At 48.7% G+C, this 14,450-nt stretch overlaps 1 protein-coding gene across 6 annotated transcripts; it reads left to right on the plus strand.

Annotated features, from left to right (window-relative positions):
* The first annotated feature begins 3,739 nt into the window (after nt 1–3,739).
* Nucleotides 3,740–14,320, plus strand: CLK2 (CDC like kinase 2). Of its 6 annotated transcripts, none has more exons than XM_037997820.2 (13): nt 3,740–4,043; nt 6,254–6,423; nt 7,831–8,059; nt 8,753–8,840; nt 9,189–9,255; nt 9,422–9,538; nt 10,351–10,517; nt 11,294–11,388; nt 12,423–12,552; nt 12,650–12,732; nt 12,900–12,979; nt 13,160–13,250; nt 13,794–14,320. In XM_037997820.2, the coding sequence occupies exons 2-13, from the start codon at nt 6,254–6,256 to the stop codon at nt 13,974–13,976; spliced, it is 1,500 nt and encodes a 499-aa protein (XP_037853748.1). In that variant the 5' UTR covers nt 3,740–4,043; the 3' UTR covers nt 13,977–14,320. The 6 variants fall into 6 exon arrangements, with proteins under 6 accessions (XP_037853748.1, XP_037853749.1, XP_037853751.1 ...); XM_037997821.2 differs by having other exon boundaries at nt 8,756–8,840; XM_037997823.2 differs by having other exon boundaries at nt 7,834–8,059; nt 8,756–8,840.
* Nucleotides 14,321–14,450: the final 130 nt, after the last annotated feature.

The following is a 14,450-nucleotide window of genomic DNA, read 5'->3' on the forward strand; positions in this document are numbered from 1 at the left end:
GGATGTGTAGCTTGAGGGATTTGGGACCAATGGAAGAAGTGGAAATGGCTTTTGGGATTCTTCCCCACTCTCGCCCAGGGACTTCTGTCCTGCTTCCGTCTTCTCTCAACACTGTCCTAGGCATATTCTTGTCTTTTTGGTCTCCTCCGAACTGCTTCCCCAAGTATTTAATTCCCTAATTCATTCTGTCAGCCTTCACCAAGTGCAACTCTGTCTGTCATTGAGTGGATATAAAAGTCCTACTCTTAGCATCTCCATGTAGTAATGGAAAACAACACAAAACAAAACAAAAACAAAGGCCTAGCCACAAAGCCACTGCTCATCTGTGCCCAAGGACAGACAGGTAAATTGCAGCGCTATGCGAAGTGCTATAAACTCCTAAATATCTCAGATTCTTCCCTTCATCTCCAATTCTTCCCTTCATCTCCAATTCTTATTGCCACTGCCTCATGTCAAGCCCTAAGGATTTTTTCACCTAAATTACTTCAGAAACCTCTAAAAGAGTCTTCGACTTCTTCCAGGCTAATTCTTCTTCCATTCCCTGCCAGTTACTTTCCTAAAATCCAACTATGGCTATGTCACTTGCTTGAAGTCCATCAGGCTTTCCCATCTTCTACCGGGGTACATTTAAGCTCCTTAGCATGGTGTACCAGGCCCCAAAAATTTGGACCTAGTTTCAACAGTCTGTCTTCTGACCGTCCCCCTCGTGAAAGCCAGAGCCCCAATCATGCTGAAAGACTTTGTGCTGCCTTGTCTGTATGCTTTTGCAAATATTTTCTCTGCCTGGTATTCTCTTCCAATTCACTTTCAAACACTTGGTTCAGATCTCACCTTCTCTAGGAAACCTAGAAACACATTTCCAGCTCTCCTTTCCCCAGGTAGGGTCTATTCTAGAGCCTTCTTTTTTTTTTTTTTTTTTTGAGATGGAGCCTCCCTCTGTCGCCCAGGTTGGAGTGCAGTGGCCGGATCTCAGCTCACTGCAAGCTCCGCCTTCCAGGTTTAGGCCATTCTCCTGCCTCAGCCTCCCGAGTAGCTGGGACTACAGGTGCCCACCACATGGCCCGGCTAGTGTTTTGTATTTTTTAGTAGAGACAGATTTTCACCGTGTTAGCCAGGATGGTCTCAATCTCCTGACCTCGTGATCCACCCGTCTCGGCCTCCCAAAGTGCTGGGATTACAGGCTTGAGCCACCGTGCCCGGCCTATTCTAGAGCTTTTTTACAGCAGCCAGGGCACCACTGTTTTGAGCAGCTCATGTCACAGGGATACCATTATTATTATTATTTTAAGAGATGAGGTCACACTATGTTGCCCGAGCTGGTTTTGAACTCCTGAGCTCAAGTGATCTTCCTGCCTTGGCTTCCCAAAGTGCTAGGATCACAGGCGTGAGTGTGGTCTCATTATTTATTTACAGGTTTGTCTCTCCTGTTAGATTGTGAAACTCTGAGAAACAGGAACCTTGCACCTGGCACAATGCTGGACACATAGTGGACATTCAGTAAATGCTTGTTGAATGAATTAATAATCTAAGAAAATGTTCCAGGACGAGGAAGTGAAATCTTTACTTCTCTCTCCCCGACTCTTCATTGATTGTCCTTCATCTTCTATTCCAGAGAACTTCTCTAAACTATGTCTGGTTATCTGATCTAACTTCCATCTGACTATCCTTCATCCAGCTCCTCTCTAATATTTCCTGACTTTATTTATTTACTCATTCTAGAGTCAGGGTCAGCTCTGTTGCTCAAGCTGGAGTGCAGTGGTGCGATCATGACCCACTGCAGCCTCAAAGCAATCTTCCCACCTCAGTTTCCTGAGTAACTGGGACTACAGGTGTGAACCACTTTGCTCAGCTCCCTGACTTTAATATAGTTATTCTCAGATTATATTATTTCTCTTCCAATTTACCTTTCTGACCACTTCTCAATTCCTTCTGTAGAGTAACTACTTCTCCTTCTCATTTTCTTTTCTTTTATTTATTAATTTATTCATTTATTTTTTGAGAAAGAGTCTCACTCTGTCACCCAAGCCGGAGTGCAGTGGCACAATCACGGGTCACTACAGCCTCGACCTCCCCAGACTCAGGTGATCCTCCTGCCTCAGCCTCCTGAGTAGCTGGGACTACAGGCGGGAGACACCATGACTGGCTAATTTTTATTTTCATTTATTTATAATAAATATTTATTTATTTATTTATTTATTTATTTATTTTTTAGACACAGTCTCACTCTGTTGCCCAGGCTGGAGTGCAGTGGCACCATCTCGGCTCACTGCAACCTCCGCCTCCCGGATTCAAGCGATTCTCGTGCCTCAGCCTCCAGAATAGCTGGAATTACAGGCACCCACCATCACACCTGGCTAATTTTTGTATTTTTAGTAGAGACGGGGTTTCACCATGTTGGTCAGGCTGGTCTTGAACTCCTGTGCTCAAGTGATTCACCTGCCTGGGCCTCCAAAAGTGTTGGGATTACAAGCATGAGCCACCACACTTGGCCTAATTTTTGTATTTTTTGTAGAGTCTGGGTTTCGCCCTGTTGTCCAGGCTGGTCTCGAACTCCTGCGCTCAATTGATCCACCCGCCTTAGCCTCCCAAAGTGTTGGTATTAGTATTACAGGCGTGAGCCACCTCACCCAGCCTTCCTGTTCTTTTTTAAGATTTAGTAAACTGGCCAGGCACGGTGCCTAATGCTTGTAATCCCAGCACTTTGGGAGGCCGACGGGGGAGGATTGCTTGAGCTCAAGGGTTCAAGACCAGCCTGGGTAACAAAGTGAGGCACTATCCCTACAAGAAAAAAAAAAAGCTGGGCGTGGTGATGCGCGCCTGTAGTAAACATATGTGTGTGTATACATATATGTTTTGTTTTGTTTTGTTTGAGACAGAGTTTCGCTCTGTCACCCAGGATGGAGTGCAATGGCATGATCTTGGCTCACTGCAACCTCCGCCTCCCGGGTTCAAGCGATTCTCCTGCCTCAGCCTCCTGAGTAGCTGGGATTACAAGTGCATGCCACCACGCCCAGCTAATTTTTGTATTTTTAGTAGAGACGGGGTTTCACCATGTTGATTAGGCTAATCTCGAACTTCTGACCTCGTGATCCGCCGGCCTCGGCTTCCCAAAGTGTTGGAATTAGACTTGAGCCCCCGCGCCCAGCCTTAGTAAACTTATATTTCTCACACATTATGTAAGCCACTTTAGGATACAGTTCTCAAGTGAGTCCCCTTTTTCGGCACCCGATTCTCTAACCCTCCATTGCTCAAACCTTTCCCCCATGGCTGTGACCCCACCCCGAGTCGTGCATAACTTTTGCTGATGACAAAAGGTGGCAGACTTTTGTTCTGGGGATAGGTAGGTGAAGTGTTTTAAGAAATGGTTATTTTCAGGCTATGCAGAAGAATGAGACTTCACCATCAAGCCTCACTAGAGTCGGGCCTGCAGAGCAGCAACACTGTATTGACAATGACAATTCTTTCTTTTAAACTCTAAACCTAACTAAGCCACACGTCTCCATGCAAAGGGTAAAAGATTGAAGAGGGAGTGGGAAAGGACAGGAGGCGGGGCATACCGGGCCTGGAAGGCTTCCAGCTTGTCCCTGTGGACCCTCCTCGCCCCTATGAACTTCCGCCCCCAGTACCTCCGAGGTTCTGACAGGCTGACGCCTGCCAGCTACGTGAGCACGTGGTGGCGCGCGCGGTCCTGGGGGCGGTGCCCAGGGGGTAGCTGGGAAGCGACGCAAGACGTGAGTCCGTGCGTGCGTGCTCGCTCACGGCGGCGGCGGCGGAGCGGAGAGGCCAGAGCCGGAGACCGAGCTGGGATCGGGCCCCGGGCGGGGGCGGTGCGAGCGGCGCCAAGCAGATCTTAGGGGCGGGGACGGAGCCGGGGCGGGCGGGACTGAAGCGGAGCCCGGGAACGGGGCGGGAGGTCCCAGGGTCCCGGGTTGGGGGTGTGGAGCAGCACTTCGTCGCCGCGGGGGTGCCGGGACTCCGGCCGCAGTGCCGCCGCCATCACGGACTTCCTGTGGGACAAGCGCACGGGCCTCGCCGCCAGAACGGTGAGCGCGCGGGTTGGCTGACCGCGGGGCCGCGCGAAAAGATGGCGACCGCGGGGCGGGCGGGGTTAGGCTTGGATTGGGGGCAAGGGACGGGGGCGAGATTCGGAGAGCAGGAGAGTTGAGACCTACGAAGCGGCGAAGTAGGGAGATGAGGGGAAAGGAGGTCGGCCTGCATTAGATGTACTGAGAAGACCTGTAGGAAACTTGGGCGGAGCCAGACTAGAAGGGGTGATAGAGTAAGGATGGGAGTGGTTCCAGAGATGTGAAGGAGTGGAATATCAAAGTTGGACTCAGGGGTCCAATCAAAGCTGGAGGAGAGGAATACATCACCGTGTCACTTGGAGCATGCAGGAAGAGTTTGCCTGTAGGAGTTCTGGATTTTCTGAGTAAGAAAGGAAAAAGCAAAAGATTTCGAACTTTAGAAAGGTAGGCTAGTGATGCTTTGAGGGGAAAGCGCTCTGAGGCCGTTTGATGGTAGTATGTGGTGAGATGGCATTTATGTGACTATGCTGATTAGGATGGCTGTGCTGGGAAAATCTTGTGTTTGCATCTTGGTATGCTCCCGGCCCCAGTTACACCAAGAATGCATCAAATACCACCCTCCTCAATTTGGGGAGGTTGGAAAGAAGTGATACAGAATGGTGGTCAGACATTGGAATCATTAAACCTTTTGCATACCCGATTCTCATGCACCACCACCAAGACTTCTGTCCCTGGGCCTGTTTCATTTTATTCTGCCTTCTTATTCTCATCTTCCTGGATTGTGACAGTGATTTTTTTCTTTTTTCCTTAAAGGAAAAAAAGGATTTGTGAACCATCCCTTTCCAATTCCATTAACTGGAAGGTGGCCAGCTGTCAGCTAAGTAGGGCTGATATTAATAAAAAACCACTTACTGGCCAGGCGCGGTGGCTCACATCTGTAATCCCAGCACACTGGGAGGCCAAGGCGGGCGGATCACCTGAGGTTGGGAGTTCGAGACCAGCCTGACCAACATGGAGAAATCCTGTCTCTACTAAAAATACAAAATTAGCCGGGCATGGTGGCGTATGCCTGTAATCCCAGCTACTCGGGAGGCTGAGGCAGGAGAATCGCTTGAACCCGGCAGGCGGAGGTTGCGGTGAGCCGAGATTGCGCCATTGCACTCCAGCCTGAGCAACAAGAGCAAAACTCCGTTTCAAAAAAACACACACACACACACAAAACAGTTATTCTCTACATCTCAAGCACAAGAGTGGAGGGGCCAGATGGGATGCTGACTGTATTTTGTGGCCTACTACATTAAAACCTCTCAAGGTAGAGTTGGCCAAAGATGTGAGAGATGATTAAGTTAATTCAAAGGGCCCGACCCAGATCCTTGGAACTGATAGTATTTGGCGTTTACCTGGTATATGTAGAAACCTGGGAGACTGGATTCCTACCCTCAGGACACTGATAGTCTACTTGGGGAGATAAGACGTACTCTTAGTGAGTGTACAACATTTATCATAACTGTAAACCAAAGCTTTATTGACTTGTGAGGAACTCAGCATCACACAGATCTATATCTTAGATCCTGACCGGGGATACAGTGTGGCAGTCTCTATGGTCGTCATACACTTCCCGTTGTAATTAACTGTGTCCTGGACCTGAAAGTCTTCATGGAGCTGTGTGTGAAGAAAATAAAGATAGAACACTTGAACTGGCTGGGTGCGGTGGCTCACGCCTGTAATCCCAGCACTTTGGGAGGCTGAGGTCGGGAGTTTGAGACCATCCTGGCCAACATGGTGAAACCCCATCTCTACTGAAAATTAAAAAATTAGCCAGGAGTGGTGGCGCGTGCCTGTAGTCCCAGCTACACAGGAAGCTGAGGCAGGAGAATTGCTTGAACCCGGGAGGTGGAGGTTGCAGTGAGCTGAGATTGTGCCACTGCACTGTAGCCTGGCCACACAGGAAGGCTCCGTCTCAAGAAAAAAATAACACTTGAACTGAGTGGAGGGTAATGAGGGATGGGTTTGGGGGCTTTCTAGAGTTTCAGCCAGAGTTAGTAGGTGGCTATACTCCAATAAGGAGGAATTTTAAGTACAGAGGAAGACTGAGGAAGTTGTTCGTGGTAAAAAGAGGCAGAAATAAAAGAGGGGAAAGCAGCTTAGCATCTTTGGAGCAGCCAGTCCTTGGAGGAGACTTCTGAAAACTCGGAACTTTCCTATTTCCGCTTTCCCTTCCCTTCCAGATGCCTCATCCTCGAAGGTACCATTCCTCAGAGCGAGGCAGCCGGGGGAGTTACCGTGAACACTATCGGAGCCGAAAGCATAAGCGACGAAGAAGTCGCTCCTGGTCAAGTAGTAGTGACCGGACTCGACGGCGCCGGCGAGAGGACAGCTACCATGTCCGTTCTCGAAGGTGAGGCCTCAGGAAGAGATACTCAAATACAGGGTCACTCACTCATTATTTGTTCAACAAATATTAGTTATATGCTAAAACCGTTGCATTAAATAGTTAGCTGAAGGTAGTGTCGGGATAGATAACCAAAGAAGCCATTTGGGCTGCAGTGTTAAGTGTTAGAATACATAATGAGGAACTGAGGATGTACCCAGCGGGTTTGGTTGGAGTGGGACAGGATGTGTAATTCAGAGAATACATTGCAGAGAAAGCGACATCTATATATGTCTGGAGGACAAGTAAGAGTCAGGTGGGGGAAGTGTCTTTGGGCAGAGGGAAAGCATGTGCAAAGGACTGGGAGCTACGGGTAACTAATAAGCTGACAGATAATACAAAGTTAGATCTTTGTGTTTTTAATATTTTATTTTTTAAATTTTTAAATATTATTTATTTTTGAGACAGTTTCACTCTGTTGCCCAGGCTGGAGTGCAGTGGCAAGATCTCAGCTCACTTCTACCTCTGCGGACCCAGGTTCAAGCGATTCTTGTGCCTCAGCCTCCCAAGTAGCTGGGACTACAGGCATGCGCCATCATTCCTGGCTAATTTTTTTTTTTTTTTTCTTATTTTTAGTAGAGACAGGATTTCACCATGTTGGCCTCGAGCTCCTGACCTCAAGTGCTCCACCTGCCTTGGCCTCCCAAAGTGCTGGGATTACAGGCGTGAGCCACCGCGCCTGGCCCAGTTTTAATATTTTAGTGGCATGTTCAGTGGAAAGAATGGGTTAGGGATGGTTTAGAGCAAGGGTGGATTTCAGTCAGGAAAGCTTGAGGAAAAAAAAATGGCTCTTTGTTTCTTTGTATCACTGCAGTGGGAAAAAGGCCCCAATAGGGAGTGGTTCTGCAGATGCCTTTTTAGAGGTTTTGGTGACATGGCAGATGCACTTGTTACCTCACTTCTCTGGTCCCTTGGTCCTCTCAGTGACTCAACAAAGTGTCTGAGAACAGTTTTCTTTCTTTTCTTTTTTTTTTTTTGAGACAGAGTCTCGCTCTGTCGCCCAGGCTGGAGTGCAGTGGCGCGATCTCGGCTCACTGCAAGCTCCGCCTCCCGGGTTTACACCATTCTCCTGCCTCAGCCTCCCGAGTGGCTGGGACTACAGGCGCCCGCCACCTCACCTGGCTAGTTTTTTGTATTTTTTAGTAGAGACAGGGTTTCACTGTGTTAGCCAGGATGGTCTCGATCTCCTGACCTTGTGATCCGCCCATATCGGCCTCCCAAAGTGCTGGGATTACAGGCTTGAGCCACCGCGCCCGGCCGAGAACAGTTTTCTAGCGTTACTCTTTGTCCTCACTAAGGCAAGACTTTGTCACAGGGTATGGTAGGGAATGTGGTCTGAACAGATACGCCTAATTGGTTTTTGTTATCCAACAGCAGTTATGATGATCGTTCATCTGACCGGAGGGTGTATGACCGGCGATACTGTGGTAGCTACAGACGCAACGATTATAGCCGGGATCGGGGAGATGCCTACTATGACACAGACTATCGGCATTCCTATGAATATCAGCGGGAGAACAGCAGTTACCGCAGCCAGCGCAGCAGCCGGAGGAAGCACAGACGGCGGAGGAGACGCAGCCGGACATTTAGCCGCTCATCTTCGGTGAGTGCCAGCCCAGGCCCTTCCTCTCCCCACTCTTCTGCAGGCCCTCTAGGACTCTGGTAAGTGAGAAGTATCCTTGTTCTCAGCTGAACATTGGGGCATGAACACTGAGGTGGGCACTGAGTTTGCCTACCCTCTTAGGAGCTCTCCGACTCTTGAAGGGCCCTGGAATCTGCTTTGGAGATGGATGGGCACGGAGCATTTGTGACCCCCAGTGCTCTCCCTGGCATGTTGGGCTTATTGTGCTGGGAGCAGCTTCTCCGCCCCAGCGGCCTCCACTCTTTAATGGGGACCTTGCTTGTGAACTGCCTTTTTCCCCCAAGCCCTGGGCTCTGTAGCCCCCTTGGCAGGCGGGCTTGGGTGGGGGCAAGGGGAGATCTGTGTCTGCCCGGAAGGGCATTGTGTAGAGCATGGGGTTGTGGGTGACATTGGCAACAACACCACTTCCCTGCTCTGCCCGTGCCTCTCCCTGTTCCTGTTTTGGGTTTGGGGACTTGGGATTATGCGCCGCTCTCTCTTCTCACACCGATCCACCTTACTGCATCTGACGTGTTCCCTTCCACTGTCCCCCATCATCGTCTGTCCCCCCTGGCTGGGCGCCTGTGACCGGTGACCCCTCTACCACCCACCCCGCCTCCCTCCGGCCCCCGCTCCGACACCTGGCTTGCTCCGACCCCCCCTGCCCCCCGACAGCAGCACAGCAGCCGGAGAGCCAAGAGTGTAGAGGACGACGCTGAGGGCCACCTCATCTACCACGTCGGGGACTGGCTACAAGAGCGATGTACAAGCCAAATCGTAACAATCCTATAGCCTGTAATGGTCCCATAGCCATCCTAACGTCCCAAGCCAACCTGAGTCACAGCCTCTTGCCTTTTCTCAGTGGTGTTGTTTATCTGGGTGGTTTGAGTTGCTGTTGAGAATTGACCTCTGTTGTCCACTCCCAGCTCTCACGGCCCCTGGGTTAAAGGTGGTGGGAATCACGCAGGGGTTTTCTTCCCCTGTGACCATCTGTATCTGTTCCCCTTCCTTCATCTCCACCCCAGGTTGCTGTCCCCATTTTTCTTCCAACTCAGCTCATTCCCCACCTTCTCTCCCTCCCTCTCCCCGACCCTGCTCTCTTTCATTTCAGATGAAATCGTTAGCACCTTAGGAGAGGGGACCTTCGGCCGAGTTGTACAATGTGTTGACCATCGCAGGTAACTGTCAGTCCCTCCCTACTATGTGGGGATAAAGAGATGGTGGGGGTTATATGGGGCTATTTTGCTAATTAACCTAAGGTAGGATTTCTTAGTCCCCCTACAGCCCTGTTCATTTTGAGACATTCTTGAGAACCCAGCAAAAGCCTCTCCTGCCAACTTACAGGGGTGGGGCTCGAGTTGCCCTGAAGATCATTAAGAATGTGGAGAAGTACAAGGAAGCAGCTCGACTTGAGATCAATGTGCTGGAGAAAATAAACGAGAAAGACCCTGACAACAAGAAGTAAGCAAGCAAGAAAGTATGTAGGGAGGCCGAGAGGCCCAGCCCCTACACAGGAGAGACTTCTAGATCTGGTTTAGGCAGACAGGGGAATCCTAGACCTTCTCGTCCATTCATCTTTTGTTCATCATCTTAGAGTAGTAGAACATCAGAGTAGGAATGTGGGGGCCTATGACATGCCTTAATCCATTGCCCTTGTTTTCAGGGAAGTTAGATTGCTCTGTAGTTTGACCCTAGCCTAGAATGGGTTCTGTAGAGATATACACTGGACATAGCCCTAGGACTGAGCATCAACCTCATCGAACAACGAATTAAGCTTTTATAAGTAGAACTATGCTGATAAGGCCACAGACATTTATGCAGTAATATTTTGTTCACATATATTCACAGTCCAAAAATAGAATAAGGACATTAAGCCAAGATATGAGGCCAGTAGGTATAAACAGGAGCCCAGTGGTAGCTGGTGGTGAATGAATATCAGGAGTTGGGCTGGGGTTGGGGTTTAGGATGGACAGTTTGATGATCCAGGATCTGTACTGTTTGGAACTTGGCACTCAACAGCTCTTCAGTAAATAGTTTTTTGAACTATTTAAAATGATGCAGGAAGATATTTTGAAACTTGACAAGTAGTACCATTCTTCTTGGGTCTTGCAGAGGCTATTCCCTAGCTGAACTGAATTTTGGTGTTAGTATTAACTGGCATGGTTTTACACAAGTTTGTGGAATCAACAGCTATGAAGTACCTCCTTGTTGGAGGGCTGATGGGCAGATGGGAGCTCATCAGACAACCCCCCTTCCCCCATCTCTCTTCTCAGCCTCTGTGTCCAGATGTTTGACTGGTTTGACTACCATGGCCACATGTGTATCTCCTTTGAGCTTCTGGGCCTTAGCACCTTCGATTTCCTCAAAGACAACAACTACCTGCCCTACCCCATCCACCAAGTGCGCCACATGGCCTTCCAGCTGTGCCAGGCTGTCAAGTGTGAGTGGGGTGGGCTATAATGGACTCTCGGGCATCCCCTCCCTTCGTTGGATCTCTCTGTCGGTTATGCACTGGTGAAGCCCCTAAACAGTCAGCTCTCTGTTATCTGCAGTTGTTTTACTGTCATCTTGAAATGTCTTCTGACTTAGCTCCTTGACTAATGTCTTTGTCGTCACTGACTGCTCTTACTCTACACCTAACCTAGCAGCAGCTAGAAGAGAAAGCCTTTGGAATCAAAGCACTTAATTACCCTCCCCTTGTCCTTTCCTCCCCATCTTGGGAAAGCATCAGTCAGACAGCAAATATAAAGAGACAAAAATACACTCCTTAGGCTAAAGGCTTACATGTGTCTGGGATGAGATGTTCATTCAAAGCAAAGCAGATGTGAACACAGAGTATGTAGTTCAGCTAAGGGGCAAGGTGGGGAATTCAAAGAAATACATTATTCCTCTGGAGTCATCAAAACAATACAGTTTCACAGAACTGAGTTCACATAATGCCAGCTAGACACATGTCAAAGTGTATACACACTATAACTCAAAGCAAACTTTTTTTTTTTTTTTACATCAGTTGAGATACATATGTATCTTATTGTAGATAGAGCAGAGCTTCTTAGACCAGGCATTCCATTTAGACGTAGAGCAGAAAGCAGCCCTTTTGTGATTCTGGACCTGTCTCCTCACTGGCTTTGCCCTAGGTAACCAGGCCTGGGGTCAGCTGATACCAGTTAGCTCTGGCCACCTGCACCAAGCCTGACCTAGCCTTCTCCCCTACAGTCCTCCATGATAACAAGCTGACACATACAGACCTCAAGCCTGAAAATATTCTGTTTGTGAATTCAGACTATGAGCTCACCTACAACCTAGAGAAGGTAAGATGGATAAGGTCTGCCCTTGGTTACTGGGGGTAGGCAGCTGGGCCACTTTGCCTTCTGCCGAGCCCTTTCTTTTCTCCCTTTTTATTTTGTCCTCCCACATTTTCTCCCTGTCTGGTTCCAAGTGGGTAAAACTAGATAGGTTGAAAGGGAGAGATCTCTTAAGACTTAAATTGGGAGATAACTTGTACAGAGGACTTCAGATAACTTTCCAGTAGAGTGAAAAATTTTAAGGTTCTGTTTGGACTGACTGACTGATTTATTTATTTATTTGAGATTGGAGTCTCGCTCTGTTGCCCAGGCTGATGTGCACTGGCATAATCTTGGCTCACTGCAACTTCTACCTCCCAGGTTTAAGTGATTCTCCTGCCTCAGCCTCTGGAGTAGCTGGGATTGCAGGCACCCGCCACCATGCCTGGCTAGTTTTTGTGTTTTTAGTAGAGATGGGGTTTTGCCATGTTGGCCAGGCTGGTCTTGAACCCCTAACCTCAGGTGATCTACCTATCTCGGGCTCCCAGAATGCTGGGATTACAGGTGTGAGCCAAAGCGCCTGGCCTGGACTTCCTTTTTGAGATGTATATTTCTGTGAGGTAGGAAAGCTTGGCTCCCTTGACTAACTGGAGATGATGGAAATCTCAGACCTAAAGAAGCTCTCCCTCCCTTGACACCTTTGCTGCATGTTATATATTTTCAGAGAAACCCCTTTGCTACATGTTACATTTTTTTCAGGAAAACCATTTGCTACACGTTACATGTTTTCAGAATAACTATATCCGGCACTTGGGTGTAGTCTTCAGATGTTTACAGATGTGCACGCTGTTCTATAATCATTTCTTAATCCTTTTGCTCCCCTACTTCTAAAAGTATTATGCTGGATGTGGTGGAAGCTGTAAAACAGGAAATTTCCCAGGGCTTGTGGGGCCAGGCAGGAGATCACAGTAGCTTTTTTAAGGCTCAGAAGCACGGTAGAGAATACTGGTGGAATCTCAGTCTGGGTGCAGAGGTTCATCCTCTTCCTCCTCTGCTCCTAGAAGCGAGATGAGCGCAGTGTGAAGAGCACAGCTGTGCGGGTGGTAGACTTTGGCAGTGCCACCTTTGACCATGAGCACCATAGCACCATTGTCTCCACTCGCCATTACCGAGCACCAGAGGTCATCCTTGGTAAGGGAGGGCAAGGCTGTCCAAGTGTGTGAGATGATGTGGTGAGGGTGGGGCCACCTAAGCCTCATAACACCTTTTCCCTCCCATTCTCACCCAGAGTTGGGCTGGTCACAGCCTTGTGATGTATGGAGTATAGGCTGCATCATCTTTGAGTACTATGTGGGATTCACCCTCTTCCAGGTAAGTGATGGGATATCTTACTTGACCACCTGGCATTATTCTACCTGGTTGCTTTGTTGTCTGCTGAGGACCTGCCTATTCAGTTCTCCACATTGCCCACCTTCCTGGCAGCTGGTCCTCAGCATGCCCTTTTCAGTCCCATGCTCAGTTCTGTTTTTGTTTCCCAGACCCATGACAACAGAGAGCATCTAGCCATGATGGAAAGGATATTGGGTCCTATCCCTTCCCGGATGATCCGAAAGACAAGGTGAACCTTGAGTGGGCACTAGTTAACCCTTTTCCTTTTCTCTCCACAGAATTGGTCTATTTCACATCAGTTTCTTTTTTCTTTGATGCCTCCTGTCCCCCCAGTTACTTTCAGATGGGGAAATAAGGGAATTGTAACAAGGGTGACCTTCTGATTCCTCAACCTCCCCTTCCCCTCTAGAAAGCAGAAATATTTTTACCGGGGTCGCCTGGATTGGGATGAGAACACATCAGCTGGGCGCTATGTTCGTGAGAACTGCAAACCGCTGCGGGTGAGCCAGGCTCGGGATAAAAAGTGCCCACCATCCAGAAGTCACTTCTTAGGGTGGTTTGCCCCTGGAATGCTCTTCACAAGCAGAGGGTTAGGAAAGGAGGGGAGGAAAGCTGAAAGAAGACATCTTTGGTCAACAGAGCAAACATAAGAGGGAGTGGTTTTGTGGAGGGAAGGAGGTTAGACAGCCTAACCTTGAGACAACCAGAGATCAAAGCAATGTCCTGGATTCTTTAGGTCAGACAGAAAAGAATAAACTACCTTTGAAGAGCTTACATTTTAATGAGGAACTAAAGAAGATTCATGAAGTTGACAAGGATATACAAGTAGAAAGAACTTTCAAAGATTATGGAGTAATTGTGCTAGTGGGAAGGTAGGTTGAGCTATAATATCAGAAACGTTGGTCCTGGTGTGGTCGTGGTTAGGTAGCCTTCAAATTGGTTGCAAGCAGAGCCTTGGTTCTCCAAGAATGAAAGGTAGGGTCTTGAAGAAGGCAGGGTTTATAAGGCATCCTGCCTCACCTTTTCCTGCCCTCCTCCACCAGCGGTATCTGACCTCAGAGGCAGAGGAACACCACCAGCTCTTCGATCTGATTGAAAGCATGCTAGAGTATGAACCAGCTAAGCGGCTGACCTTGGGTGAAGCCCTTCAGCATCCTTTCTTCACCCGCCTTCGGGCTGAGCCACCCAACAAGTTGTGGGACTCCAGTCGGGATATCAGTCGGTGACGATCAGGCCCTGGGCCCCCCTGCATCTTTTATAGCAGTGGGTGTCCAGTCCAGGACACTGGTGCTTTTTTATACAAGAGAACGAGCCAGAGTTCACTCCCTCCTCTTGGCTGGCTGTATACCTGTGAATATGTGAAATAGTGTAAATATGAAAGAACTTGTACCTATCACTTCAACCCCTGCCTTGTACATAATGCTCTTCCATCCACACAGTTTCCACCCTCACGTGCCCCCTCATATGGAGTTGGATGGGGACCGAGTGAGGTAACCAGGTGGCATCTACCCAATGTTTTATAAGGAATTTTGTACAGTCTTTGTGAAATAAAATAACGTGCTTCATTTGACCCCCATCCCTGGAGTTGGAGGTTTGGGAATGCTGGGGTGGAGGGATGAAACGATTGGCAAACTTTCTTGAGTTTTGGGTATGAAGGGAGTCCTTCTTACCCTCCAAAATTAAGCAGAGCCAGGCTACAA

This window comes from Chlorocebus sabaeus, chromosome 20 (genome assembly GCF_047675955.1).
Source record: "Chlorocebus sabaeus isolate Y175 chromosome 20, mChlSab1.0.hap1, whole genome shotgun sequence".
NCBI classification, from domain to species: domain Eukaryota; kingdom Metazoa; phylum Chordata; class Mammalia; order Primates; family Cercopithecidae; genus Chlorocebus; species Chlorocebus sabaeus.